This window comes from Erithacus rubecula, assembly GCF_903797595.1.
Source record: "Erithacus rubecula genome assembly, chromosome: 21".
NCBI lineage: Eukaryota > Metazoa > Chordata > Aves > Passeriformes > Muscicapidae > Erithacus > Erithacus rubecula.
Window position 1 is genome coordinate 9,043,297 of NC_136673.1, and position 26,058 is coordinate 9,069,354.

Below are 26,058 nucleotides of genomic sequence, written 5' to 3' on the forward strand. Positions count from 1 at the left end.
TGCCAGCACATGGGAGCTTTGGGACAGAAAGAGAGGAGGAGAGAGGAAGGTTGGGGCAGCAGAGGCCATGCCAAGCTCCTGAACTCAACACCTGCCACAGAAAGGTTTGCAGCAGCTCCTTCACAGTCAAGCTCCAATCCTTGACTGATTCTCTCCCTCTGATGCAGGTTCCTGTATCTGAGCCCACCAACCAGACCCAGCCACACAGGCCAGGACAAGCCTGAGAGACCCACCCAGAGCCTCTCCCAGCACAGACACAGCCCCTGCTCCCTTCCCAGGGCCTCACCCTGTGCTGTGACAGGCACAGAGTGCTGGGGGAGGGGGCACCAGCCCTGCCATTCCTCACACCAGGGGTCCCACTCTAGCAGGCCCTGAGTGACCCCCCACGTGCTCCTGGCACAGCTTTTCACTCTCTGTGGCCTTGTCCTCAGCAGGGAAGGCTGTGGGAAGCTGAAGGCCAGGCTCCTACCTCGTTATCCACGCTCTCTGTGGCCATGCACTGGTTGTTGGCTAAGGTGGTGATCTCTCTGCTTTTGGGGGTTTCCATCCGACAGCTACACAGGGGCACCTCCTGCAGACCATCCACCTCCACTTCAGGGCCATTGGACAGACCTGGGGCACAGAAAAGCAGTGAATGAACTCGAGTTCTGTGCCAGGAGAAAGCATTCAGTCCATCAACAGCAGCCATGACCTGTGGCATCTTCCCATTCCATGTCCTGAAATGCTCTCCAGGCTTCAGCACCACCCTGTAAAAGAGACCCTTTTACACCAGCTGGAGTTTGCTAAAGCTCCTGTACTTTTCCAAGCCCAGCCACACTCAGCTGTCTGTGCTGAAATCAAGAGTGATAACCTAAGATCAGTTTGTTCTGAGAAAACCTCCAAAAGGCAAAGCAATGAGGGGAAGTTTTTATCAGCCTCTCTCCCCTCCTCACAACACTGGGCTCTGGCTCCACGAAATTTATAGGAAATCACCCAGAGCTGAAAATTTGAATAGGCAGTGGAATGATAAATAGAGATGATCAGGAAAGCACTAACTCCCATTTGCAAAGGCTTATTACACAGATGGGAAAACCAAATTCCTGGGACTGTTTGGTGTCAGCCAACCAAGAATTATTTATTTTGGAAAGAGAACAAACCAGGGAAAAGAAAGCAGCAAGATGCACCAATGTTCTTGCCTTTTCCTCACCTCCCCTCAGATGCTGAACATTTACAAACCTGTGGAAAGGTGGATGAGGGGTTTTGAGGGGAGTCAGTGTGGGAATATTCCTGTGGTTCCTCTGGATTGAAATAATCACTGGGTTACCCAAACACATGCCCAGTGACAAGGGGGTTGATTCTAGTCCTCCCCTCCTCTTCCAGTCCTGCACCAAACCATCTCTGCAATGTTTGCAACACAGAAGCCTTTGGGCTGGTTCACCCTGAGCCATCCCAAGCTTTCCCTACCCACTGCTACAGGATTGACTCCCACTGAGAAGGAAGCTTGCTGCTATTTTTCAAGCTTTTGAATGGGAATACAAAGTTATCTTGTGAGGTTTTGCAGATTTAACTTCACCCCTGCTCAGCTGCCCTGGCAATGGCAGCCTGCCCCCAGAGCCCCCTGCCCATGGCTCTGACCCTGCCAGCCAAGCACAAGCTGCTTTCATCCCATCAGGAATTCCTTGAGCCAACAAGTTGCAAGCCCAAGCCTTGCAAAGGGATATTTCAAGACACACAAGGCCAGGGAAAGTCCTTGCTGTTTTCATGTAAAATCCTGTCAAGATCTTAAAGGTTTAAGAGTTTTCTCTGGGAGCACAAATCACAAAGCTCATTCCTTGCCTTCTAAGCTGTCACTTCCCTAATCTGTTTGACATCCAGAGGCTCTGGTGAAACATCCCTCATCCCTCCTGACCCTCCCTTGGTGGGGAAAGCTCCCACCCTCTCTTTGATGTGCCTCTATCAAAGGAGCCAGACAAGCTTTGAGGGAGCAGTGGGGGCAGACAGGCAGATGCACCAGGGGATGCTGGATTGAGGAGAGTTCAGCACTGGGAGCAGCAGATGGGGCTCAGCACCCAGCACCAGCACCAGCACCAGTCCCTGCTCCTGCCAGGGCTGAGGGAGCCATTCCTGAGGGGCAGTGACAGCAATTCTGGGGGTTGCTGAATCAGCACATTTCAGGGACTGGAGGGGAGCTGCTGAGAGGGACAGGAGGGCTGGGGCTGCACCTTGGACCCTTGGTGAGAGCATTCCAGAGCTAAGGTGCCTGACTGGAACTGGGATCTCATCTACACCTCAATCCATCCCAGCACCCTCCCTATCCTCACCCCCATCCCAAATCCACCCCCATTTCTATCCCTGCCCCATCCCCACACTCATCCCCATCCCATCCCAGCCCATACCTATCCTCACGCTCACCCCCAGCCCAGCCCCATTCCCATCTCCTCCTCAACCTCATTCCCATTCCTATTCCAGACCTATCCCTAACTTCATCCCAGCCAGTCCCATCCCCATCATCATCCTCGTTCCCATCCCAGCCACATTCCTATCAGCCCCATCCCTACCCTCATCCTCCTCCCCAACCCAGCCCCATATATATCCTCATCCCCAACCACAATCCCCAATCCCCAACCCCCAATCCCCAATCCCCAATCCCCAATCCCCAATCCCCCATCCCATCCCGCCCCATTCCCGTTGCTCTGTGCGCTCTGTGGCCGCCAGGGGGCAGCTGGGGGCCCGCACAGCACCGCCCGCAGAACAAAGGGACCCCAAACCCGACCCTAAATCCAAACCCGACCCCAAACACGACCCCAAACACAACCCCAAACCTGACCTCAAATCCAAACCTGACCCCAAACCTAACTCCAAACCCAAACCTGACCCCAAACCTGACCCCAAATCCAAACCTGACCCCAAATCCGACCCCAAACCCGACTGCAAATCCAAACCCGATCCCAAATCCAAACCCGACCCCAAACCTGACCCCAAATCCGATCCCAAACCTGACCCCAAATCCAAACTCGACCCCAAACCTGACCTCAAATCCAAACCCGACCCCAAAAAGCGACCCCAAATCCAAACCTGACCCCAAAACCAAACCCAACCCCAAATCCAAACCTGTACCCCAAACATAGTCCTGATCCCAAATCTAGCCCCACACTCAAATTCAAACCAGACCCCAAACCTAACCCCAAACTCAACCCCAACCCTGACCCAAAACCAACCTCGACCCCAACCCAATCCCCACCTCAAACCCTGCCCCAGCCCCAGCCCCAGCTCCAACCCCAACTCTAGCTCCAATCTCAGCCCCAGTCCCATCCTCAGCCCCAACCCCAATCTCAGACCCAACCCCAGCTCCAAATCTCAGTCCCAATCTCAGCCTCAGCCCCAGTCCCATCCTCAGCCCCAACCCCAATCTCAGACCCAACCCAGCTCCAATCTCAGTCCCATCCTCATCCCCAGCCCCAATCTCAGCCCCAGCCCATTCCCCAGCCCCAGCCTCAGCACCAGTCCCAGTCCCAGTCCCATCCCCAGCCCCACTCCCAGTCCCACTCCCAGTCCCACCCTCACCTCCTGCTGGTGAGGACAGGATTCCCTTCACCCGGAGATCCAGGGAATCCAGGGACACCTCCATGTACTCCATGCTGTTCTCCTGGCCAGGGACCTCCCTGCTGCCCAGTGAGGCTTTGTAGGCTTCAGCACCTGGATGGGAACAGGGGATTTACACTGACCCCACAGCAGAGCCACCCCTCAGGCCCAGGCTGGGCAGGCTCCCTGTGTGCCAACACCAGAGCACTGCTCTGGTCACACTGAGCTTCCACCTCCACCCTGGCAGGCAACAAGAAAAGGGAATAAATGAGATGAGTTCTGCCTCTGCAAGGGCACAAGGAAGGGCTTGAGCATCCTCCTGCCCCAGCCTGCACAGGGCTCAGGTACAGGCTGGCCAGCAGAGCCAACAGGAGGAGGATGGGACAGGTGACTTCCAACTTGTGGGAGGGGAAACACAAAAAAGCCAAGTTGTGCCTCTAAGTGAACAGAGCTGCTGCTGGGAAGAGACTGTGGGAGAGTGCTCAGAGCCTGAGAGGAACTGACAGAGAATTCACACTCCCTTGGCTTCACCTTCTACACTGGTTGGTTTCTGCCAGTCCAGCTGGCCAAGAGAGCTTGGTTATGCTTTAAGAGCAGCTCCCACCTTTACCAAAAGGACAGAAAACCAGTCTGCATCTGAAATTAGGAGAATTTAGCAGAATTAGGAATTTGCTGTGACAGGTACCAAGGGTCCCTATGGCATCCTGGGAGGAAGAGGAGGGAGCCAGGTGAGTGACAGAGCCCAGGCACAGAGCAGGGGCTGAAAAATGGTCAAGTCACTCAGAAGCACCAAAAAGCTGCTATACAAAAATGACCTTTTTGCATTGAATTAGCAAACTCAGGAGAATAAAAATAAACCCTTTGGTGGCAGTGGATGGATGAAATCTTAGCAATGAGGCTGAAGGCACAACTGCACTGTCCACTTTATCTTTCCCATAGAACCAGCATCACACCCAGCCTGCACTCTCACCCCTCACCAGAGCTCACTGAAACCTTCTCTGTGCTCAGTGACTCAGGACAAACAGGAGGGACCCCCTGAACAACACCCACACTTGAGATGGGCCCGAGGTAGCTCCTTCCAAACCTCGTGGTCCCTCCACAAGGAGCAAACAAACCCAAACATTCCATTCAGCTGCACAAGCATCCACACAAAAGCAATGGAGCACCATTCCAGGGTGGTTCTGTCTTTTCCTCCTGCATCTAAACACGCTCCCTTGAGCTCAGGGGACACGAGTCCACAAGGACATGGCACAGAATCCCAGACTGGATTGGCTGGAAGGGACCTTAAAGCCCATCCCATCCCACCCCTGCCATGGCAGGGACCCCTCCCACTGTCCCAGGTACTCCAGCCCCAGTGTCCAGCCTGGCCTTGGGCACTGCCAGGGATCCAGGGGCAGCCACAGCTGCTCTGGGCACCCTGTGCCAGCCCTGCCCACCCTGCCAGGGAACAATTCCTCCTGTATAGATAACATCAACTTCCCATCTTTCAGGCTGAAACCATTCCCTCTTGTCCTGTCACTATCTCCCCATATAAAATTCCTCTTCCTCCTTTTCATAAGCCTCATGAGGCCTTTTTTTGGACATTCTAAAATAAAAGGATTAGTGAACAAAAATAAAACTCTTCCAGCATTCCAAGGCCAAAGCCAGGTGTCCTGCTGTTCCAGTGACACCAGCAGCTCCCACCAGCGAGGGCCAAGTTCACAGCCTGCCTCATCACACAGCCCAACCTCAGGAAGGAAAATGAGCCCTGCAGACCCACAGGCCTGCACCTGGGAGCCTCACTGGGGTGGAATTAAGGAACAGAACCCCATGAATTACCTAGCACACCGCCTTGTTTCTTTTTATTCCTCCGCCTCCTCTTGCGGGTGGGTTTCAGCCATGGACTGTCTGTCTTCCCTTTCCTCTTCAGCAGCTTCTTCTTGACACTGGACTCTGAGCTCTGAGGAGGCAGAGAGGCCATGTGCACATCAGGCATGGTGGCACCAGGGTCCCTTGGTGCAGCAGCCCTCACCCAGCTCCAGTTGTGTGAGAAGAACCAGGGGTTTGAAACCAAGAGGTGCTAAGATGCCTTTATAGCACTGAAAAGGAAACTCAGGCACACGTGTGGGTGGATTTCCTGTCAGTTCAGCAGGGCAGGCTGCACTTTCTCTTGCATGGAGGCCCTCACACCATGCTCAAGAGCAGCACTGCAAGTGGGCAGGCACATGCACACTTCCAGCTTCTCCCAGAAAATTATTGTAGAATCACAGAATCACAGAATATCCTGAGCTGGAAGGGACCCACAAAGATCACCAAGTTCAGCTCCTGGTCCTGCACAAACACCCCACTCTGTGCCTCAGAGGGTTGTCCCAACGCTTCTTGAACTCTGGCAGTTGGGTTTTCAAACAAAAATGTTCATATTTCTCCACAAAAAAAAACCACTTTGCACTTAAAGAGCCACCTGGCAGGGCTGGAGTGGACCCAGGGGAACTGAACTGTACAGCAGCAGAGCAGCCCACTCCCTGAGGCACAGGGCAGCACAGACCAGCCATGCAGAAAATACTCAGCCACATGTATGAATCTCAACAGATCCTGGGCTTGGTTTAAACAAATTCACTTGTCTGGGGTGGGGCTTCAAAGTCAACATCAGAACAGGAATCAGGCACCCCAACCCTGCCAGGGTTTAATGCATCAATTATGAAATTCATATTCAGACTGAAACTGCCAGCTCCTGATCCTTATCCAGCTGCCAACAAAGCCTTGGGAAAACCTCCTGGTACCAGTACCAGCAGCTGGATCAGGCCCTGCTCTCCCAGTGAGGGAACACCAGGAGCTGAGCCCTGGCTCTCCAGGGTGTCTGTGCTGCCCCAAAATCCCTGAGTGTGGGCTCAGCATGTGGCTCAGCCCAACTGCTCATGGGAGAGAGGTTTGTGTGTGAGCCAGTCCTGGCTGGGAGCTGAGTGACTCAGCAGAGCTCAAACCTCTGTCCAGGATGTGGAGATGTCACCTGGGAGTCCCAGCCCACCCTTGGTGTGGGCTAACACAACAGACTGGCCTCAGTTACCCAAACAGGGATAGCCCCTGCTCCTCCCTGGGCTCCTGGAGTGTCAGAGCACAGGGAGCAGGACCCTACAGAGCTTCACTCATTCACTTGAGGTGTTTTGTGTGCATGATTCTATCTTCAGCTCAAAATATCAAGAATTTTCTCAAGGTGACTGAAGAGTTGGGGTGCCTCAAATGCTGGCTCCTCAACTTGAGAGGCTGTGGAAAGACAGTTTTTAAGGAAAGGGGAGGGAGGTGCACAGAGACAGTCAATGAACAATTTAAATTAAAAAATCATTAGGTTCCCTTCACCAACCATCTAAAAATAAAAATTAAAAATCCCCAGCAGCTGCTGAAAGTCTTGACCTGGTGCTGCTTGACCAAGGTCCCAGGGAGGGTGTCTGTCTATCTGTCTGAGTGCTGTTTGTCTCCCTGCTAAGAGCTGCTCACCAGGAACAGGGAATTTAGGCTGTGGGCTGGGCCAGTGGATTTGGGAACAACCCCATCCCAGCAGAACTTCAACTTGGTGAGAAGCTTTGCTGGCTCCTAGCATGTGCCAACTGTGCCTCTGAGGAACTCAAGCACCCTTAAACACCTCTGTTAACCTTCAAACGATCAAAAGCAGTCAACACCTTGTTGAAAACAACAAAAGCCCATTAGTTAGCATCAGAAAGCAATTAATTGTGCCAAGGATCAGGGTTAAGCACCTTGTGGAAAACAATACTCCGTGTGTGGGTGGTTTCAGAGAATGAGTTTTGTCAAGGAGACTTGAAACTGCACCCTTTGCTCTCTCTCTCTCTCTTTCTGGCAGCAGTGCAAAGGGGAAAAATTATTGTGGACAGGCCACGGGCTGAAAAACACATTCAGCAGCCCAGCTTACCAAGTCAGACTCGTCTCCATCCTCCTCCTCCTCCCCAGATTCTACAGACTCTTGTTCTTCCTCAGACTCGCCATCATCGATCTGCAGCCACCATTGGCCCAAGAACAGAATGGGTCAGTCAGGTGGGGTGTCCCACAGCAGGGCATCCCCCCAATCCTGATGGACCCAGCAGGGCATCCCCCAACACCCTGATGGACTCAGCAGGGCATCCCCCAACACCCTGATGGACCCAGCAGGGGATCCCCCCCATCCTGATGGACCCAGCAGGGCATCCCCCACCACCCTGATGGACTCAGCAGGGCATCCCCCAACACCCTGATGGACCCAGCAGGGCATCCCCCCCATCCTGATGGACCCAGCAGGGCATCCCCCCCACCCTGATGGACTCAGCAGGGCATCCCCCCCCACCCTGATGGACCCAGCAGGGGATCCCCCACCACCCTGATGGACCCAGCAGGGCATCCCCCCCATCCTGATGGACCCAGCAGGGCATCCCCCCCACCCTGATGTGCCCCACACTCATCAGAGCATTCCCCAGCCTCAATCTGCACAAGCACTGAGCTCAGTGAGCTCCATCATGGAACATCTGTGGGGTTGGTAGAGGGAGAAAAAAATATTTATTCCAGAATAAAGTTTTCCAACTAAATTTCAACTTCTTTGATAACCCCAAACCAGGTTCATGCCTCTACTGCGTATTAAAATTTGGGGAAAAAAAAGCAACCAGATTATTTTAGTGCTTTCCCAAGCAAGACTGGGAAGATGTCTCCCACTGGTTCAGGGAACCCCAGAACTAGACATGGTGGGGGTTCTGCAGAGTGGATCCCAGAACTGCATAGGGCTGGAACTGGGGGGGAGGTGGGGAGACCCTCACAGGTGCAGTGGGAAGCTGGAAATGGTCACCAAAGAGTCTCTCTGCCATTGCTGATCCTTCTGTCATCTTGCAGGTGAAAAAACCCCTAGAAATTGCTTCACTCCATGCCCTGCTCTCCCTGACACCCCAGCAGTGCCCATCCTGCTCCTCAGGCCCAGGAATCACCTTCCTGGCGTTGTCTGCGTCGGACACGCTGTCCTTGGAGGTCCTGTTGTCATCCACAGGGAACACAGCTGCCTGATCTGCCCCATGATCATCCTCCTCTTCCAACTCATCTGAGTCCTCCTCCTCAGAGTCCACATCAATGCTTTCCCCATTCACATGGGGGCTGCCATCCCCCAGGTCCTTGTCACTCTGCAAGTCACAAAGACAACAACATCAATTCCTGGGGTAGAGCAGCTGCATCCATCCCAGATTCTCCTCTATGTTGGCTCTGTGTCCCTCCAGAGTTCTGCCATGTGTCACCTCACCCTGCTGGACCTGGGGAGCACAAGGAGTCATTCCAGACTCACATGGTTGCACAGGGTGTTTGGGGAGGAGAACCCCATTCCAACATGGAGGGGCAGCTCCACCAGGGATGCAGCAAGGTTTCTAGGGAATGGAAAGGAAAGTTACATCACATTGGGATTTTCATATCACTCCTTGAGATCCTAGCACTGTTCTCCTTGAGTTCCAAGACCAAAACTTCAGGTCACAGCAAAAGCAGAATTTAATCAGGAGTGAGTCCATGTCTGAACTTTTATAAGTAACCAAGTGTTTTTCTGTACAGCCTCAAGCAGCAACATGAGACCTTGAGGACTAAAACAAAAAGGGGCATGTTTGAAATCTCTCCAGCTATCCAGGATTCACAGGACAGAAGGGGAACATTCATTGTAAAAAGTTTGTTTAGGAGCTGGAATCTGAACAGCCACTCTGGAACAGTCATTCCCAAAGCAGCAAGGCTGCCCTGGGCAGGAAGCTGCTGCCAGAGGGAAGATGGAGACTCAGAAGGGAAGATGTTGATCCCAACAAGCCAGCACATCCCTGCACCTCCACATGGGTTTGGTGTCCAAACAAAGGGACGTGTAAGTGACAACAAATATGTGCAGTGGGCTCAGTGCTGCCCTTACCTTGGCACCCACAGAGGAATGAGTTATGCTCTTAAACATCTCTATCATTGTTCTCTGTTTTAACACTTTGGTCTTTTTCTTGGGAACCAGGCTATAGGTTCCCATTCTCCGTTTTTTCTTCCGAGATACTGCAGCAGCTGGAAAAGAGAAGCAGAAGGAACCCAAAGTTTGCTCAGGAATGAAAAGAAGGGATAGAGTGTAGGGGCTGCACTGGAGAGGGACTTTAGACTGAAGTGACAAGACAACGGGGAATGGCTCCCAGTGCCAGAGGGCAGGGCTGGATGGGATATTGGGCAGGAATTGTTCCCTGGCAGGGTGGGCAGGGCTGGCACAGGGTGCCCAGAGCAGCTGTGGCTGCCCCTGGATCCCTGGCAGTGCCCAAGGCCAGGCTGGACACTGGGGCTGGAGCAGCTGGGACAGTGGGAGGGGTCCCTGCCATGGCAGGGGTGGGATGGGATCTGAAAGGTCCCTTCCAACCCAAAACTTCTGTGATTCTCTGAAATCACACCTGAGGACATGACCTCAGAAAACTTGCCACTCCAACTGATTTCTTTGATGATGACACACAGGGATGTGCAGACACACAGACAGCTTCCTGCCAGGGCTGCAGAGCTTCCCAAACTCTGAGGACCCTCTGCACACCCCTTCTGGCCCCTCCAACAGCACACACAGCACCAAATCCTTAAATCATCCTGCATTTGGCAGTGCTGCTGCTGTTGTGGGAGGCTGAATGGAATCCAATTGCTCAAATTGAGACTGCAAGGCCAACAATACCAACTAACAATGGAAGCAATCTGACAATAACTGAAGAACACACAGGGAGAAGGCACCTTACATAAAGAGCTGTTTGCCATCTAACCTCATTTCACACCTACTATGGAAGTCTGTTTGATTCCTTTCACTCCTTTCATTGGGTCTTAATTTGTTAAGTCTCCCTCTTGGCCTTCTAATCACACCAGACATCACAGCTCCCTGCCTGCTGCTGCCTTTGGTGACTGTACAGCAGAAGGATGCTTGGTGCAAGCTCTTTTAGGAACAGCCAGCTTCAGCACCACTGTTATTGTTTGCACTTGCACAGCCTGTTCCTTGGAAGCATTTCTTCATCTTCCATGGTAATGAAATTCCACCAGAATTTATGAAGAGACCGCTAAAAATTTCTGTGAACCCAATTAATTTTATTTATAAGGCTGTAATTCTTGGTAAGCAGCTGTGGAGATATTCAAAGCCCTACAGAACTGACAGAAACCTCTTCAGAACATCCCAGAGGAAAAAGGGATCAAAGTGTCCCCTGTAAGAAAAGCTTTTAGCAGAGGCAAGAAAGAGAACCCTGGAGGAGACTGAGTGGCAAAAAGGTTTTTAATCCTTGTTAATCTCCTCATCTCTCTCTCAGCCCCACTCACAAGTTTGGGAGGTGGGAGTTGCTCAGGATTCCAACATTCCAACCCTTTCCTTTTTACCTGTCTGTGACTTGGTGGTGGCCACATAGCTCTGGTTCTGAGGTAGTGACTGGTGAAGGCCCGGGAGAGAGGGCAACGACACAGGCTTCACAAAGTCCAGAATGTTGTCAAATTCCTTCTCCTTGGATTCCTTCTGATCTCTGATGTCTCTCCCATCTTTGGGGTCTTTACTTACATGCTGGAAAACAAAATGCAGTTCAATTAGTTTCTGCATTGAATAAACAATTTTTAAAAATTAGGGAATTAATTTAATTCCTTTCTCTTGACCAGAATCATTTCCATCTGAAGGCAGGAGCACACAGCCCTTCCTCCAGCATGTCAGGGGACTTTGCCTCAACACTCCCAGCCTGGCTGGGGTGCTCCCTCTGGGGCTGTGCAGGTGACAGGTGACCTGCAGAGGTCATGACAAGGAGCAGACCCTGCTCTCCACAGCTCTGGGTGGCTCTGCAGCGAGGAACCAACTCAAGCAAAGCACTCCCTGGGCACACCCTGAGCGTGGCTGTCACAGCAAGCAGACTGGGCAGGGCTGTTTCAGAGCAGCAGGCAGCAGAGGAAAGGGATCTTTCCTTTTGGACAGCATTGGCACCACTGAGCCTCAGCAAAGCTCCCCCTCCAGCCCAGCACACAACAAACACAGCCAAACAGCTCTTTCCTTGTCATTGAGGGGCATCTACAGAGAGCTGTCCCAGCTCCCTTAACCCACACATTCCCACTCCAGCTGCTGCTGTGCCAAGCCCCAGGCAGGCTCCAGGCTCCTACTGCAAAGCAAGAAGATTTTGTTGTTGCTCCTGCAGCCCTCCCAGGCACTCACACCTGCTCTGATTTGAGCTTGTATCCAATACAAAGTCAAACCCTGCACCTCTGGTTATGAAAGAAGCTCCACAGAGAATCATTTAGGCTGGAGAAGACTTTTAAGGTCACCAAGCCCAACCATTAACCCAGCAGTGCCAAGTCCACCACTCTGCCATGTCCCTGAATGCCACTCAGCTTTTGATGTTACTTCAATGTTTTTCTCATCTAATTTAGGAAACAATCCCCTTCCTGAGTGTCTAATCCATTCTATGTACCCTAAAAGCCTCAGACAGAGAGGTCCAGACTGTGTTTGTGTTTCCTTTTTTCATTTGTGTTTATTCTTTAACCAGACATGGCTTGGTTTGATGGTGCTTTTATTCCTTTGCCTTTTGTGTGAAGTGTGGCAAAGGGAAGTCAAGGTCAGGGTGAGACCCCTTGTCCAGTTCACTGAAACATTTTCCTGTTACAGCCCAGCAAGGAGGTACATGGTGAGAAAAGGAAACACGTGGAGGAACATGAAACAAAGTTCCTGCTTGTCCTTCTCTCCCACAGTGTTGACAGACACCCGGGTGAAAGCTGCCTCTGCTGTGACATTTTACACTGGATTTACCTCTGATTTATCCCACTGCATCCAGCTGTGCAGCAGGAAGAGCTGCTCCAGCAAAACCAGAGCACAAGCAGCAGAACACAGGGAAAGGCTGAGAGAATTGGGATTGTTCAGCCTGGAAAGGAAAAGGCTCTGGGGAGACCCTGGACCTGAAGGAGCTCCAAGAAAGAGGCTCTTCCCAGGACACAGAGAATGGCTTCACACTGAGAAGGAGCAGGGCTGGATGGGATATTGGGCAGGAATTGTTCCCTGGCAGGGTGGGCTGTGGCTACCCCTGGATCCCTGGCAGTGCCCAGGGCCAGGCTGGACATTGGGGACAGTGGCAGGTGTCCCTGCCATGCAGGGGTGGCACTGGATGAGCTTTAAGGTCCCTCCCAGCTCAAACCCTCCATGACTCCAAGGTTTCAGTGGTGCACCACTTGCAGGAAAACTCTTCTTAAGGGACTTGAGAAGCAACAGCTGGAAAACCCAAACAGCAAGAGGAATGCAGGAGGAAGCAGGGCAGGAACAAAGAGCAGGAAGCAATAAAAGCACTGAGGCTCAGACAGGCACCCAGCCACTGCTCCCAGCAGTGTGACCTTGGGACAAACGGGCTCATCCCCCTAATTAGGCAGTGCCACGTGTGTGGTGCTGGCAGGGGCAGCCCCAGCAAAGCTCTAACGATAATCAGAAATGACCCAGAGCAAAAGGCCATCAGAGTGCCAATGATTCCTGCATCAAGCCCATAACTTCTGGCTCAATTGCCACAGCTTTTCTAAAAGGGCAGCAAGTCTTGGATTAACGATTTCAAAGACGACAAATCCACCATAGCCTTTGATATGTTGTTCCAATGCTTAATTGCTCTCACTGTCAAATAATTAAATGCATTATGCTTTTGCAACTAAATTAAAAAGCCCTGTCTCATCAGAACCTCTCACTCCCAGGAGATACTTATGGACTATGACCAACTTCTCTTTTTTTCTTTAAAGTTTCTCTACAGTAATTTGAAGAGAATGAACAAATTAAGCAGCCATAGGATCATTTTCTGGGCCTTGGATCATTCCTGAGTCTGCTCTCAGTTGTTCTTACCCCTTCAAAAATGCACGTCAGGAGTGCAGGGCACAGTATGCCAAGAATAGTCTCAACAATACTATTTATACCTCTTAAAAGTCCTGAGTTTATAGATCTAAAGGTTAACAGCAACTCTTGGCTACACAATTATTCCAAGAATTCCCAAGTCCCCTGAAATACCCAATGTTTTCCATTTCTAACTCAAAATTAGAAAAATGAGCTTGGGACAGGCAGATCTGACACAAGTGTAAACAAGGGCTGCATTCTGTGTCCTTTAAGTGCAGCTTTTTGCAACTGTCTTTGAAAAAAGGTGCTGATACTCCCAAACACCAGGAAATCACACTCAGGCCATGCCAGGCTGCTTAGAAGAATACAATCCAATTTTTAAATTAAAAAGTATTATGCTATTAGCTTGGGGTTTTTCTCTCCCTCTGTAATTACAACATAGAAATAAATTTAAAATCCTCAACAGGCTGAAGGACAACTGCTAAATGTGAGTTTTTCATGCAATTCTGCTAAAAGTTTTTTTTTAAATCAAATTAAATCTTGTAAGATAAAGATTTACTTAGAGGCAAATGCAGCAATGGCAAAAAACAAGAATTCCTAGAAAGGGGTGAAGAGATGTCTGTGTGTATAAAAATGTTACATCTAAGGATTGTAATAAAAAGGATCAGCACAAATTTTTAAGTCAGTTTTCTCACCACTTTTTCTTGTTCTCAGCTACATAAAACAGTTACATCTTTGTTATTCTTATTAAACAAGTTTTATCCACAGCTTGAGAGAAGTAGAGAACAGAATCCCATGCAGAGGAAACTCCAGGATGCAGTTTGAGCTCCCTGTGGTCACATGTGGGCCACTGCAGGCCAAAAAAGGACTAAAAATGAGAGAGAAAAAGAAACTGCAACACCAACATCTGCACTTCTTGCAGCTTCTCTTGTGGTATCAGCTCACCCTATGCAAAAGACTGTAAAGTCACAACTTCATGTATGGAATAGTGAAGAAGTGGGCAGATATTCCAACATTTCCAGCAATGGTTGTGGCTGAAAACAGCAAAAATGGGATTTCCACTATGTCCAACCCCACTGTGAGAAATACAGCCAGGAAAACTGCTCAGACTGGGGCAAGCACACAATATTTGATGTGTTCACAAAAATTCAACTCAAGGGCTCTCTACATTTTAATGGGATCTACCACAATTCTATTATTGACAGAAGTCCACAACAGCAGCAAAGGGAAGTTATTAAAATGGTAAAAGACAGAACATCCTCAGTTGTTTTGGTTTTTTTTCCTGAAAGCAAAACTACAGAACAAACCACCCTCAGTTATGGACCCTCATGTTGGTTCTATAAAATCCACTTGGCTTTTTTCCCACTGCCCAGCATTTAAGGGATCTTTCCATCACTAAAACCAGCAAGCTGGGAGATAAACCAGAGTGTTGGTGGAAGGACACAGGCACAGGGCAGCTCTAAGAGCACTGCAGAAGGACTCTTGATGCCTGGAACCACCTCAGCTTAGATGATGTGTTCCCTCAGTTCTGTTCTTTGCAGGATTTTCATCTCCAGCTGCAAACCAGAGCCAAGTGGGCAGGAGTGAGCTGAGCACTGGGAACAGGGCAGTGCCAGGCAGCAGCTCTGCCCCTCCATCCATCAGGAGGGTTGGGAGATGTGTACCAAGGCTCTGCCTTTGAAGAGCACAGGGCAGCAGCTCCCAGGGGGATCTGCTTCTAACAACTGGTGAGTGGTGGTTAAGCAAGAAATATCAGTCTACTATAAAAAATTGATCACAAGCAGATGATAGTGCCTGTAGGAGCTGTAGTGGTGCTGCTCTGCATTTTCTCTGCTGCTGCAGGCTGAGTTTCAGGAGGCTGATCAAGCCTTACCTTGGAGCATCAAACCTGCAAGGCTTTAGTCTTAGTCTAGATCAGACCAGCTGCAAGGCTAAGCCACCTTTCATCTGCTGATTAACATGTGCCCTTCAGAGGGGGATTCCATTGTGACTTGATTACAATTGCACTGATCTGGGTGCACTCACATATCTACACAAAAACACAATTCAGGCAGCCAAGTAGACTGAGCTGAAATGTGGCCCAAAGCTGCACTCTGTGATTCTGAAGCAGAGCACCCAGGGGTGTGGATCTCATCCCTGTCCCCTCCTGCACCAAGCTGCTCCAAGGCAGGGGAGTGTCACAAATCAGTCAAAATGAAACAGGGGAGCCCAAGCCAGATGTGCCACCAGGGCTCCTGACAGAAGCAAACCCCTCTGCTGGGGCCAGGGCTGTTACTGCTGTGTCATTTCTGTGGGCTGTGGTCAGAGCTGGGGCAGCACCCCCAGCCAGCACAGCTGCCTCAGCAGCACCAGCACAACCAGTCAAATACCAAATTAAATGTACTGCACCACAGCCCTCATTCTCACTTCCCCCTGCAGCAGCCCCTCTGTTTATGGAGCCCAGTGGCAGCACTGTCACTCCTGAAGGAGATTTACCATCAGGTAAGATGGGGAAGGGTCTGGAGGGGCCTATGAGGAGCAGACTGGGGGCACTGGGATGGCTCAGCTGGGGCAGACTGGGGGCACTGGGATGGCTCAGCTGGGGCAGACTGGGGGCAGAGCTCCCCGTGGCTGCAGCTCCTCCCCAGGGGCAGCTCTGGGCTCTGCTCTGGGACAGGGACAGGAGCCAGGGAATGGCTGGGGCTGGCCCAGGGCAGGCTCAGGCTGGAGCTCAGGGCAAGGCTCTTCCCTCCCCCAGAGGTGCTGGCACTGCCCAGGCTCAGGCTGGAGCTCAGGGCAAGGCTCTTCCCTCCCCCAGAGGTGCTGGCACTGCCCAGGCTCAGGCTGGAGCTCAGGGCAAGGCTCTTCCCTCCCCCAGAGGTGCTGGCACTGCCCAGGCTCAGGCTGGAGCTCAGGGCAAGGCTCTTCCCTCCCCCAGAGGTGCTGGCACTGCCCAGGCTCCCCAGGGAATGGGCACGGCCCCGAGGCTGCCAGAGCTCCAGGAGCGTTTGGACACCAGGGATGGACAGGCTGGGATTGTTGGGGGGTCTGGCCAGGGACAGGGGCTGCACTGGCTGATCCTGGGGGGTCCCTCCAGCTCAGGATATTCTGTGATTCCATATTTAACTCTGCTCCAGCTCACACACACAGACTTCACTCTTCCAGTCCAGTGGAGCACACCTGGATACTTCTCTGGAAAGGGTCCTGGTTGGACCTTCTAAGTCCTCCCCAAGGACAGAATATCCCCATTACCATCACCCCCATTGGACCCTGCCCTTTTGCTTTATGTTTCCTGCATATGGGAGCTTGCTGAGCAATCCCAGCCCCCTGCAATCCCCTGGCTGCCACCTGCCTGGCCCCAAGAGATGGGCACAGGGTGTTCTCTAGGCCAGAGGCTCCTGCAGAGCAGCCCCAGCCCAGGTCAGCACAGCAGCACCTGTGCACACACACAGAGGCAAAGCTCTGGGATCAGGTATTTAATGGCAATGCTACTTAAGGGAATAAATAGTTTGATGATCATTGGTAGAAAGACCAACATAAGCAAAGCATCTCCTGCTCCAAGCCCACATTGTCTCCCTACCAGTTAAACTGGCACCTGGCATTTTGGGGACACATGGTGAATCAGGCCAAAACACATATTTAAAGGATTTTTGCACTATTTCCTGACTCAGTCCTCTGCACAGCACAAAAAAATACCACCAGACACACACCCCAAACTCCAGCCTCGTGGTCACCAAGGAAACACAATTGGGATTCCCAATTCATCCATCTGCTCCTCCTGTCTCCAAAGGTAACTCTGGGATGCTCTCAGTACCTTTATCACCCTTTATCCCTTATGTTTTACTGAAGTAAAGCTCAGAAACTGTGGCTCCCAAGCAGCAGGGGCCTTGTCCAAGCTCAGGACACACATACAGACACACTCTTGCCTTTCAGTCTGCTGCCTGGCCCTGGAAAGCTTGCTGTAAAATGGACTAGGAGAGAAAGATTCTTCCAAAAGTGCAATGCTTGTGTTACTGCTCTATTCAGAAGGAGAGCAGAAATGATGCTGTCAACAACCCTCCTGAGGTCTCTGTTCAAAAACCACCTCAACATGCGACAATATCAATTAAAATTGTCACCTGTTTCAGATTCAGCTTCGATCCCAATTCAGGAAGAAACTCCTAGACAGAGAAAAAGCTGGTTAAATTGGTGAGAAAATTCTCTTCTTCCTTTCAGAGACCAATTCACATGTGCAGGAAAAGACTACCAAGGTCCCCTGACAGCTATTGGATTACAGAAAACAATTTTTTGGCCCCAGTGGGTTTCTGCAGGAGCCAGGGGGAACAAATGTTCACACTTTGCAGGCAGCAAAATACCTTCCTCCCCTCCTCCTCCCAGGCAGAACAGCTCTGCAAGAGCAGTTTCACCAAGAAAACAACAATGCCCTAAAAAATTTAGCCAAGCAAACTACTGAGTCCTCTAATATCAGCTTCTGGGTGATTTCCACAATTTATTTCCCAGGGTACAGCACCTGATTTCATGGAGGTTTTTAAAGGGAAAAGGTGTGAAGGTTGGTGCAGGAAAAGCTCCTGAACTGAGGAGCCTCCTCTAAGCAGCTCAACAGAGAAATAATTGGGAAAGATAAATGCAACTAGCAAGGACTCTTCTGCTCCAAAGAAAATAGCATGCAAATTCCAGAGACAATGGGGAAAAATGAGGTAGTAATTATCAGGAAGGCTGAACACAACAGATGTTTTATTGTCTTGCAGAACTGAGATCAAATCTTGGGTTCCCATTCAGCTGCAGAGGCTTGAGGGGAGAAGATGGGAACAGCCTCTTCTCACCACCCTTCCTGGGAATGAATGTTGCTTCTCTCCCTATTTTAAGCCCAAGGCAAATGGCCAGAGGAGCTGAGGACAGGCTATGTACTTTCTAGAGCAGATCAACAAGTGCAGGCTTTGGTTTTTTGAAGCTGCTTTTGCTGTGTGAGCAAAGAAGGATCACCAGCAGCATCCCAGGGAGCTGTGTCCCAGCCATCCCAGAGCTCCCCAACACCACACTCCTCTTCCCAGAGACAAACCTTGAAGCCCAAGGGGTTGAATATAAATATTCATCTAATGAATCATAAAATATGAATGAGGGAAACACTCCCTCCAACCCAGCAGTCGACTTTTAGGGAGGGAATTGCCTCTTTCAATTGCTCAGCCCACAGGATCTCTGTCTGTGTTAAATTCCAGAAGGGTCTGGGGGTTTGCCCAGCCCAATTCCAGTGCACAGCTGGGGACTGGAGGCAGTTTGGGCTGCAAAGGCTTCCCTGGGTTAGAGACTGATGGCAGATTGATGGGAGACTGATGAAGCACATGAGGAGAGCTGAATTCACTTGCAATTCTTGCAAAGAAACCACTTTTTAATAGTTTCTCTCTGTGCAACCCAGGAAACAGAGGTGGGGTGAGAGCAGAGAATCCAAACACAGCCAGGGCAAGGCAGAGGGGAAATGAGTGCTATGGGGGGCTGGCTGGAAATCCTGGCAGGCAGGTGTGGCTTCTTCCTCTCCTGAGCCTGGTGCCCACAGGCTGCAGCTCTGGCTGTGCTCTTTGGACTCCCAGCTGCTGCTGGAGGCACAGGTGGTGCCACAGCCAAGGGACTTTTCCCCACCTGGGCCCTTTTCTCTCTCTTTCCCTGCTCCAGGCCACAGAGCCCTACAGCTTTGAGCCCTTCACACCTCACCACTCTGCTGGATCACAGCACCAATGCATTCCACTGCAGCTAAAGCTGCAGCAGCTTCCATGCATTTCTGGGAATGACTCCCATGGCTAATCCTCTCCTTGACCTAAAGGCCACTCTCCCTCCACCCTCAGACACAGCACAGTGAGAGGATCCAGCTCACTGTAGTCACAAAGCATCACAGGGATGAAAACTGCTTATAGTGGAGATCTGCCTGTTGCAGGATCTATTCCCTACCTCTGGCAAAGAACCAAAAAATAACCAAACTTGTCCCATGACAAAGAAAGACCCATTCCTGTCCTCCCCACTATGACATGAAAGCACCAAATGACATCTCCTTATGCCTCCAAAAAAAAAAAAAAAAAAAAAAAAAGCAAGGCTCTGCTTTATTAAGTGGTGGTAAATCTACCCCCTAAGGATTCTGGAGAGAACATTTCCCAGTGACATGAAGAGAAAACATCATCTCTTTTAGTCCTATAATGAGTCCTACAGCAGTGCAATCAAGCTGCCTCACAGATCTTGACAGATTCTGAGCTTAGGAAGAGTCTCAAGTTTACATGCTATGCTTAATTTCCTTTGGGTTGACCTTAGAAGAAATCTAATTTGTTTCACAAGCAGCTCTGGATGTCAGCAGAGGCTGATGAGGAATAGAACCATGAGAGAAAGGCCATTTAGTGTCTCACACAGATCTGTTGGAGGAGGCAATTGATCAATTATATATTTAGAAACACATTGGGGACAGGAGCTGCTGGTGGCCATGTGACCATCTATTTTAACAACTCTATCTGTAGGAAGAGAAAAAATTAAAATAAATCAATAAATACATATATAGATATTAAATAAATTTAAAAACCAATCCATTCAGCGGGCAAGCCCTGAACACCACATGCTGCCATGCAGCCAGCTATCCCTCACACCCCCAGAGAAAGGCAAGAGCAAGGCCAGCAGCAGTGTGCTGGGCAGGTACATTACCAGGCTGGGGGTGGCTTTAGGCATTGTCTTCCGTGCTCGGTGCACCTTGACTTCAGCAGGGGCTCTTTTAGCATCCGTGTCCTTGCTGCCCTCCCCGAGCTTGCTTGGCATCGTGGCTTGGAGCTGGCCAAAGGACCCCAGAGTCCTGCCTTTGCCTGCTCCTCCAGGCAGCGTTTTTGCAGCATGGCCAGTGAGAGAAGCAAAGCTGGTAGTCCTTAGAGGCTGCTCCTGTGCCATCTGCTTGGTGAGGATATATCCATTGCTCCCTGTGACAGAAGTCTGTGTGAAGTCATTTGCTTTCAGGTGGTTTTGCTTGCCGGGCTCACTGTCCCGCTCCAAAATGCCATTTTCTGCTATCCTATTTAATTTAGAACTAGAGTCCTGCTGGCTCACTTTTGTGTTGTCCTGAGTGGTTTTTGCTGGGTTTGGGTGGCCCCCACCCTCACTGTGCTCACAGGAACCGTTGGTTTCACCATCTACAGCCATTTTTGGTTCCCCCACTTGCTTTTCTGTAGCGCTTTCATCTGCAGCCATGGCATTAAACCCTGGAGGGAGAGGGAGGAAGAGAGGAGAAAAGAGTCACAAGTGGTGTTGAAACTCCTAAGGGAAGGCACAGCTACTCACAGTGTAAGAGCAACTCTCTGCTCCAGCACCCTGCCTGATGTAAATCACAGAATCCCAGAATATTTAGGGTTGGGAAAGACCTCCAAGATCATCCAACCACGGATCAACCACCACCACCACATCAACTAAAGCCCAGCACTGAGTGCCAGGTTGTTCCCTCACCCACCTGCCCGGCTCTCCTGGATCCTCACACTCTCACATTTGGGGTGGGTGGCCCAGGTGCCAGCAGTGCACTTACTGCCACTTGTCTCAGCTGTAAATGTGGCCATTTATCCCCAACAATGGATTTTTCAAGGTAAATATTATCTCTGGCTTTTCCAATAACTGCATTTATTGGACCATATGTCAACACAACGCCTGGCAAACAAAACTCTGCCCCATCTTGCATCCGGATCCCTGGTGAAGCCCTTCCCAAAGGCAGTCTGACATGGAAAAGCTTTGCTGGCAGGGCTGTCCCAGGGAGCTTTGTGTGGCACACACACAGCCCAGCAGCCACATGTCCACATCAGGGCTCTGCTGCTGCAAGGAAGATCCCAAGGAATAATTCCCTGGTTATCCCAGCTCTGAATGTTGCTCAGTGAGAATTGGCTCTTTCAGCACAAGAAAGCACAACAGGACCAGGATTCCTGGTGTCATTTCAGAGGTAACAGCAGGAGTAAACACAGGAGTGAAGTGTGGGAAATGCATTTCTAGACTAAAATTATTCTATGATTCAAATGCAGCAAGGCTTTTGCAGCCTGACAAAGCTCATGTACAACAATGCCCATATAAAACAGTCCTTTTCCTTCCCTTCCAAACATTTCCCTGCTCCTCCAGCAGTGACTTTGTCCCATCAAAGATCCCAAATCCAAGCTGAAAAAACCCAGCTACGAATGTCATGTACTTGTCTGACATGACAACCCAGCAGCTCCCCAGGCAAGCAGGAGTGATAACAATCCACTGGCACGCTCAGTGCAATGATTACATCAACCTGCTGTTAGGGATTCCTTGGCTTGTTTTCCTTCCAGAGACCAGACAGTTATGAAAAGCAAGACAAGCAGTACAGGGAGAGCTCTGTCAGAGCAGGGGGATTGATTCAAACCAGCTCCCATCAAAGCAATTTTCACCCACAGATTCCAGAGAGCCTGGAGTCACACAGGAGGAACAGGTAGACCTGGGAATCAGCACCTCATTTCACACTGCCCAGGAAGCACAAAAGGCAAGGAAAACATTTCTGAGTCACAGAATCAAGGCTGGAAAACCTCAGAGACCATCAAGTCCAACCTGTGACCAACCCCCACCTTGTCACCACCCCAGAGCACTGAGTGCCATATCCAGGTGTTCCTTGGACACCTCCAGAGATGGGGACTCCAAACCTCCCTGAGCAGCTCCTTCCAATGAAGAAATTCCTGCTGCTGTCCAACATGAACCTCCCCTGGCACCCTGAACCTCCCCTGAGCCACTCCCTCTCCTCCTGTCCCTGTTCCCTGTTCCCAGAGCCCGACTCCCCCAGTGTCCCCTCCTGTCAGGGAGCTGTGCAGAGCCACAAGGGCCCCCCTGAACCTCCTCTTCTCCAGGCTGAGCCCCTTCCCAGCTCCCTCAGCTGGTTCCTCAGCTGTCTCTTCTGACCTGACAAGAACCTGGTGCCAGGCTAACACAAGAAGGACCACCAGGATCCTGGGATGACAAGTCCAGCCTGAGCTGCAAAGCCAGCCCGAAGCACAGACAGCTCCCTGCAAAGGTGAGCAGGGAGGAGACCCAGCACCACCCAGCTCACCAGAACAGCTCTTCCCAAAACCCACCCTAATTCCATTTCCACTGGGGGAAAAAATAATAATCACCCCCTTTTTCTACCCTTTTTTAGTACATTTGTTTAGTCTTTCTTTATCATGGAATCACAGAATCCCCTGAGCTGGAGGGACCCCCAGGATCAGCCAGTGCAGCCCCTGTCCCTGCCCAGACCCCCAACAATCCCAGCCTGTCCATCCCTGGTGTCCAAACGCTCCTGGAGCTCTGGCAGCCTCGGGGCCGTGCCCATTCCCTGGGGAGCCTGGGCAGTGCCAGCACCTCTGGGGGAGGGAAGAGCCTTGCCCTGAGCTCCAGCCTGAGCCTGGGCAGTGCCAGCACCTCTGGGGGAGGGAAGAGCCTTGCCCTGATATTTAATATCTCCTTCCCACTGTGTTGACCTGAAAAATCTGGGTACAATTCCTGCCCCAACAGCACTGGCAGCTCTAGATTCTAAAAGTGATGCATTCTAGTATCTCAATCTCATTATTTCTTAAACTTCCTGGGTTTTGTTTCCCATCTGAGATTTACAGACATTTCCAGCTGAAACCTTCTTAGGCCTGGTCAGTACCAGTGAAGCATCCAATCCAACCTCTGGCTGGTCAGTGCTGAGCTCACACCAGGCTCTGCCCAGGGGCATCTCAAAGATCTCCTGCAGCACTGACCCCTCCAGCCTCAGACTGCTCACTGATGAAGAGGGGGACAGTCTCTCTGATGTTCCTGATTTCCAGCTGAAAGCCACAGATGTTTGGCACAAAGCATCCTTGCAGATGGAAAGTCTCCAAACCCCAAGTGGTCACTGCCCTGGGGACCAGCTCTGGCCATTTTTCCTGATGAGACATTGCACTAAGAGATCCATTCCTCCTAATTCCAGGCAGCCCAGCCTGGGATTGCCTCCCATGTGGGCTCTGCTGGTTCACAGCCTCCAGAGAGAGCTCCAAAACATCCCAACATTGCTCCCCAGTGCTCTCTGAGCACAGAGACACAAACCTCACCTGCAGGAGCAGTGACTGAGGGCTCTCCAAGCAGGATTCAAAGTTATCATCTCCACCTGCTCCCTCTCACACCACCCAGACCTCCCTGTGTACAGAAAGAGGCACAAGGGGTTGGTTTTGATAGCAATAATTCCAGGAGAAGACAAACTGCTCCTTTTTTCACTGTTTTATTTAACTATTTGAAAAGCTGTGGGCAGAGGGAACCACAACTATGATTTTATTCTTTCAATTCTTGTTTCTCTCTCTGCATTCAGGATCTTTAAAAGGCCATTTAAGTAATTATTGCAGCAAAGTCAGTGCCAGGGAAAAAAAAAAGAAAAGCAACAAAAAATAAGCTCTCTAACCACAGCTGGAGGTTTCTAGAGCTCAGCTTCAGGCACCTGGCTGAATGAAGCCTTCAATATTTGTTGATTTAAACACTGTGTTCTCCCACCAGAGCAGTCAAATAACTGACTATGAGATAAACTGAATAAGCAGAGGGCAGGAATTACTCTACCTGCCATGAAAGCAACCAAAACAATGTGAATTAGAGCACTGCCCTGGGGAAGTAACTGCATTACCCCAGAAAGCATCACAGGCTTTATGAAAAATCCATGCAGCTAAAATCAGAATCACACACACACACTCACACACCCTTATTTCCCTCATTGTGAAATGCAATCTGATTGACTGTGGAAGTGGCACCAGCCTTCCAAACCTGTGTGAGCACAGATTTGATGAAACACAGATATGGAATTTCTTCACAGCAGAGGCCAAGGACTGAGCAGGAAGAGAAACCATGTTTCCTTTCATGAAACTCTGGTGATTTTATACCACACAAAAATCAGTGGTTAGATTAGAAATAAATGCCAGATTTCAAAAGTGTTTAAAATATATATGAGATTTAGATGCCTAAATCTCAAAGGAATACAAAACCTCTGCCTTTAGGTAATTTAGGAACCTGAGTTCTGTTTGAAGAAGGACATAGATTCACAGTTTATATCTAATTGAAAATAAGTTAAACTTTTTAAAGCACCTGTACCTTTTATAATTAAGACTTCTGTTCATTATCATTGGAAATCTTTGAAACATTTCTCTTCCACCTAGCATGCTGCCAGTATCAAGGGGAGTAAACATTTCTGTTCTACCAATTCCATTATAAGAGGGGTTTGGAAGGAAACAGCCTCCAATAAACCTTAGACACTGCAAGCAGGATCCTCCCTTTCTCTGGGGTAAAATCCCCTCCACTGTCCCACTGCCTCTTCTGGCAGCACTAAAACAAAGCCATGAACAGTTTGGGATGGCATTGTTTCCTACACACTGAGCTCCTGCAAGAAGCACCAGCCCATCATCCCCATTTCCAGCACAAACCAAAGAGCTGCCCATGGAGAATCAGTTCATGCCAAGAGCTGCATCACAATTTGCATGGCAACTCTATGAGCTCAATGAGGTTGGGTTTTCCCAGCCAAGACACCTGATCTGGTAACAGGAAACAGGAATTGCCATCCCAGGTTCAGCAGGGGCACCTGCACAGCACTGCTGAACAGGCACAACTCAACACATTTCACACCCTTGCTGAACTCTGGCCCACAGACAGGGATGGGAACACAAACCAGAGCCAGCAGGAGCCTCACAATGACAATACAGAAGCTCTTCAACAGCTCCAGACACCTTAAGAAACACTTCTTCCTGATGTGACCTTTCCATCCCCTCTTTTTCATTCCCAAAAAAAAAAAAAGCTTCACTGAAAACCTGCTAAAATCCTCATTTCAAATACACCTCGTGGCACTGAGTTCTCCCCTTGAAAATGCTGTTCAGCAGCTTTTCTGCTCCTGTGCTGCAAGTGCAAGAAATTACAAAAGTAAAGTTGGTATTTCTCTAAAACTTTGTGACTTTCCAGCATTCATCCTTTCTAGGTAGGCCAAAATGATGTTTTCTCCACATTCAGTTTTCTCTCTAACTCTCTCACTGCTCTTTAAGCTACAACCATTCTTTCTTTAATTAAAAAGAAATAAAAGGCAGGAAGCTCTAGCCTGCATCCATGAAGTGTAACCTTATTAATGAGAGGCATCCCCAATGCCAGATGCAGCAGGAAAAGCTTCTCCCATGAACCCCAACATTGTCTGAATGCCCATCGAGTCTGGATTCATTTAAAACCCAGGTAATGTGCCCAAAAGATTTACTGTTGGTATTTGAAGTTGATACTTGGTTGGCACAAACTTCAAGTAAAAACATATTGTTTAGGGGCTGGGTATATTTTAGTAACACAAGGCATTTAAGACTAAGGAAGTTGGGCTATTCCACTATCCCTGTGAATTACCAATCCCTGAGAGCACTGCAGAGCTCCCAGCCCTCCCCAGGCTCAAGTCAATGTCACAGAACATCACAGTCACTCAAACTGGAATTAAAATTCCCCCAAAGAAAACAGACTCTGATGAAAGACAGGATGAGAGCACCCCATCTAATTTTAGGTGTCTCCCACTCCAGGGGTCCCTAAGCCACCACTGCAACCAACAGAGAGAGCCCAGAGCTCAAAAGCAGCACAGGCTGACTTTAAACATCTTTGGACAAACCCACCCCTGTCTAACCTGCCTGCTCCCATGTCTAAGCAGAAACAAGTGGATTAATTCCCAATTACAATGATAACTTTAAAAACCCCTAAATTAGGCAGAATTAAAGCCTCTCCCA

General features: G+C 50.1%; 1 protein-coding gene across 1 annotated transcript in view; it reads right to left on the reverse strand.

Moving 5' to 3' along the window:
• The window catches only part of EHMT1 (euchromatic histone lysine methyltransferase 1), a 460,745-nt gene that overhangs the window by 373,752 nt on the left and 60,935 nt on the right, over positions 1-26,058 (reverse strand). The window contains exons 3-11 of the mRNA XM_079324230.1: positions 20,009-20,553; positions 17,452-17,493; positions 10,900-11,077; positions 9,443-9,579; positions 8,499-8,687; positions 7,463-7,543; positions 5,380-5,500; positions 3,544-3,675; positions 470-612 (exon numbers count right to left, since the gene is read on the reverse strand). Coding sequence (XP_079180356.1) covers positions 470-612; positions 3,544-3,675; positions 5,380-5,500; positions 7,463-7,543; positions 8,499-8,687; positions 9,443-9,579; positions 10,900-11,077; positions 17,452-17,493; positions 20,009-20,553 — 1,568 coding nt within the window. The remainder of the gene's footprint in view (positions 1-469; positions 613-3,543; positions 3,676-5,379; positions 5,501-7,462; positions 7,544-8,498; positions 8,688-9,442; positions 9,580-10,899; positions 11,078-17,451; positions 17,494-20,008; positions 20,554-26,058) is intronic.